This window comes from Primulina eburnea, chromosome 14, assembly GCF_022965805.1.
Source record: "Primulina eburnea isolate SZY01 chromosome 14, ASM2296580v1, whole genome shotgun sequence".
Classification (NCBI taxonomy): domain Eukaryota; kingdom Viridiplantae; phylum Streptophyta; class Magnoliopsida; order Lamiales; family Gesneriaceae; genus Primulina; species Primulina eburnea.
Window position 1 is genome coordinate 16248321 of NC_133114.1, and position 4447 is coordinate 16252767.

The window sequence follows — 4447 nt, forward strand, 5'->3', positions numbered from 1 at the left end:
GGATTATAATGGCTTTGGTGGCGCATTTCGATTTTGAGCTTCATCAGATGGATGTAAAGACTGCGTTTCTAAATGGTGTCATTGATGAAACGATTTATATGGTGCAGCCAGAAAATTTTGTGTCTAAAGACACAAATAATATGGTTTGCAAATTAAAGAAATCCATCTATGGGCTCAAGCAGGCATCTCGACAATGGTATTTCAAATTTCATCAAGTGATCATCTCGTTTGGTTTTGAGATGAATTTGGTCGATGATTGTGTGTACCATAAGTTCAGTGGGAGTAAGTATATTTTTCTGGTTTTATATGTTGATGACATCCTTCTCGCTAGCAACGATATAGAGTTATTGCATGACACCAAGAGATTTCTAGATAAGAATTTTGAGATGAAAGATCTTGGTGATGCATCTTTTGTACTGGGTATTCAGATACATCAGGATTGTCCTCGGGGTATTCTTGGATTATCTCAGAAAGGCTATATCGAGAAAGTTCTGAAGCGATATGGGATGCAAGATTGTAAACCAACGGATACCCCTGTGGCTAAGGGAGACAAATTTAGTCTCAAACAATGCCCAAAGAATGATTTTGAGGAAAAATAAATACAGAAGATTCCCTATGCATCTGCAGTAGGGAGTCTGATGTATGCTCAAGTTTGTACACGTCCAGATATTGCGTATGTGACAGGAATTTTGGGACGATATTTAAGTAATCCAGGAGTTGAACATTGGAAAGCAGTTAAAAGGGTTTTACGGTACCTACAGGGAACAAAAGATTACATGCTCATATATCGGAGGTTGGATCAGCTTGAGATCATTGGATATACTGACTCCGATTTTGCTGGATGCCAAGATAGTATGAAATCTACGTCGGGCTACATCTATTTCCTTGCTGGAGGTGCCATTTCCTGGAAGAGTGCTAAACAGTCACTTATAGCTTCTTCCACCATGGCAGCTGAGTTTGTAGCGTGTTATGAGGCATCCAATCATGGAATATGGCTGCAAAATTTTGTCACAGGACTGCGCATTGTTGATGGCATTGAAAAGCCACTAAGATTACATTGTGACAATAAATCAGCAGTTATGTATTCCAATAACAACAAGAGCTCGACAAAGTCAAAACACATTGACATCAAGTTTCTGGTTGTAAAAGAAAGAATTCAGAGTGGAAAGTTGTCTATTGAGCATATCAGAACAAACTCCATGGTTGCGGATCCGCTTACTAAGGGACTACCACCCAAACAGTTTCATGAGCACACTGCTAGTATGGGTGTTATGTCAATTGAGGAAATTCAGTTTTAGTGGGAGTTTGTTATTTTAAATGCTTTTCAGTTGTAGACATTTTCAGTTACAGTTCTGTAAATTTATTTTCTGCAGAAATAAATTTCAAGTTAAGTCACACTCTGATTATTATTTAAAGTTTGATCTCAATGAGGCTAAAGGGAGGACCAGTTGGAAATAGGCATGTTACGGTCACATTGCATGAAATTTCCATGCTACACATCCACTTCATGATCCATGTCATTCAGTTGTGTTGGCATATGTGACCATTGATGGGTCTAGTTACCTTGAGTGTAGCGAAGACTGCTTTGATCCTATGTTGATGTGATTGATAGACCAGATTGGTTATAGATACATTTCGGAATGACAACAATTTTGAGCTCATAAGGTTATTTTCACAAACATAATTATAAAGTTGCACATATAGCCCAAGTGGGAGATTGTTGGATCAATTTATTTATATGGGCTTATATGTGAATAATTATGTGTTGTGGGTTGTCTATTAAGTTAAACCCAAAATAAAGTGATCAATTAATGTTTCGGGTTATTGGGCTTTAATGTATCTAATGGGTTGTGGGCCTTTAATGTGTAGAGACATAAGTGTAATTACTGTTTTTATGATGGGCTAAAACGGAAATATCAGACGATATTATGTATAAATAAGGGTCATGGTCCCCAGATCTCGCGTTGTCACTTTCACTATTCTCTCCCCTATTAAGAAAATAGTTATGAAGAGAAACTAAAGGATTCTCTTAAGAAAAGAGCGCGTAGATCTGGAAAGTCAAAACACGTTCTAAACAATTCAGGATTATGGCTTCAGGTACGCTTCCGCTTAAGTTTTCAGTCAAATTCTTAATGATTTAACGTGATGGATTCTGCGGTTTATGGGTTTTCCCCAACACGAGCGGGTATGACGGCTCGTCTCTTACCTTGCAGCCATTTTAGAATCAAGGAGTAGGGCTTGTAAGATAGGATCGTGGCTGAGGCTCGGGTCGGAACCGGTGTGGATTTTTCATGTTAAAGGAAGGGCATGACTCGCCTCTTCCATGGTCCGACTCTTCTGTTATTTCCATGAAGCGGCTCTTCCTTGAATCTGCTCTTTCCATGGTGCGTCTCTTCCATGCATATGCTTTTTCATGGATATGCTCTTCCCATTGTCGTTAAAGGTATGCATAGGAAGAGCGGGGGTTTTGCTTGGAGAAAGACCAGACATACTTATAGGGGTGTCGATAATTATAAGGCCAAAATAGCTATAGTACTACTATTTTAGCATGTTGTATACATACTTGAACACCATTCTTTAAGTCAAGAATTCAGTTTACTTACCTTAACTAACAATCCTTAACATTATCTTAGCGCAACACTAACTTTAAGATAGTAGAATTTCTATACTAAATATAAAATTCACCTTCAACTCATCAACTTTAAACTCTACGCTGAAAAAAATATTATCAAAATAATTCTTATTATTTTATTTAAAACTAATTTATTCCACAAAATATTTTGCAAACATTAATTTTATAAATACATTAATTTATGCTCAATTAATTTCTATATTGAAGTTTATTAAAATAGTTAATTACTTAAAATAATTGTTTAAATCACGCTCATCTTCGATAATCATATTGTGCATTATAATGCATGCATTTCTTCTATAAAGAACGTTCCGAGATGCTACAATTTCAAATCAAGATTGTGAAATACTTGAACATGTGTGTGCATTATAATGCATGCATTTCTTCTATAAAGAGCGTTCCTAGATGCTACAATTTCAAATCAAGATTGTGAAATACTTGAACATGTGTTTGACATCTTTTCTACAAAACTCTTGTTTCATTGCAAATTTTTTTCCGGACTGCATAGACCATTAATAGTTTGCACAAGAGTGAACCATTTGGGGTATATATATACCATCATCTAAGTAATATCCTTTATGGTACTCTTTTGCACAAATAAATAATGTGCCAGAAGAGCGGTGCCTTGTGTGAGATTTGAAAAATATATTGGATGCCTCATGAAGAACATTAATGTCATTAGACCATGACATACGAAAAAATATATGTCATATCCAAATATCATAATCTGCAACAATTTCCGAAAATAATGGTCGAAGATCTACTATGACCTGCATATTATCTATATTAATGCATACAATCAAAGTTTTCTAACATTGGACAAAATTCATGTTTTTCACCGATATACAGCAGCCTATCAATATCAATAGGAGTAGGAGACCTTAGGTATCTAAAACGTCAACTATTTTTAAACTTTAAAATCCTACTAAAGTTTTTTTTTATTCAAAATCGAAACTTGCGTAGACAACATTTCCGAAATCCAAAATTATTTTAACATCAAAAAATTTAAATTACATAAGAATCCCTAAATCGTCAACTAACAAAAACCCTACATCAACCTTTAACATAATCAACTAACTTCAAAATGAATCATAAATATCTCTAAATAATTCATTAACAAAATCTTTATTTCAAAACTTCAATTATCAAGCTAATGTGAAAAATAATGTCCCTCGGGAGTGTACTGTCAGACTCGATCCACTCAAGCGTCAGCGCCTCACTCAATCTCATTCTCACCTGCAACATTCAAACCTAGTGAGTCTAATGACTCAACACGTTCTAAACATGAGTAACAAATAATACATATACAAGCACGTACATTAAAAATCATACTTTTATTCTAATTGCTAGCATAAATTTGCAAGCATAATTTAATCATAAATCATCCAATCATAAAGCTTTCCATCATTTTTCATTTTGGGTGAAGTTTGATCCTTGAAAGTGACTAGCAGTATCCTCTGGTCGACTGATCGGTTTTAGCTCACCATTGTGCATGGGGTCGGGCAATAGGCACCGACGTAAAATGGAAATACGATCGTTGAGCTCTCTATATGGCCTTCTCCCTCAAGATATTCCTAAAAATCATATATCACTTTTTGTCACAGTCAATTCACATCATTCAAAATATTTTTCTTTTCCTTTTAATCATAAAATATTACGTCCTTTCCAAATTCGTAAAATAGTATTTTAATAGTAAAAATTGCACAGCTTTATAATAAATCATAAAATCCCTTATTTTCATCGTAAACGTTTTAAAATATCTACTGCCAACCATTTTGTACTACCAAGGTGTAAAATGATTGTTTTGCTCTTGGA

At 35.0% G+C, this 4447-nt stretch overlaps 1 protein-coding gene across 1 annotated transcript; it reads left to right on the top strand.

Moving 5' to 3' along the window:
* Positions 1-638: 638 nt before the first annotated feature.
* On the top strand, positions 639-1298 carry LOC140811209 (secreted RxLR effector protein 161-like). Its single transcript, XM_073169079.1, has one exon. The coding sequence runs from the start codon at positions 639-641 to the stop codon at positions 1296-1298; it is 660 nt and encodes a 219-aa protein (XP_073025180.1).
* Positions 1299-4447: the final 3149 nt, after the last annotated feature.

What these genes read in the sequence shown, in the direction of transcription:
- LOC140811209 (XM_073169079.1), top strand. Translation starts at nt 639, where the DNA reads ATGTATGCTCAAGTTTGTACACGTCCAGATATTGCGTATGTGACAGGA.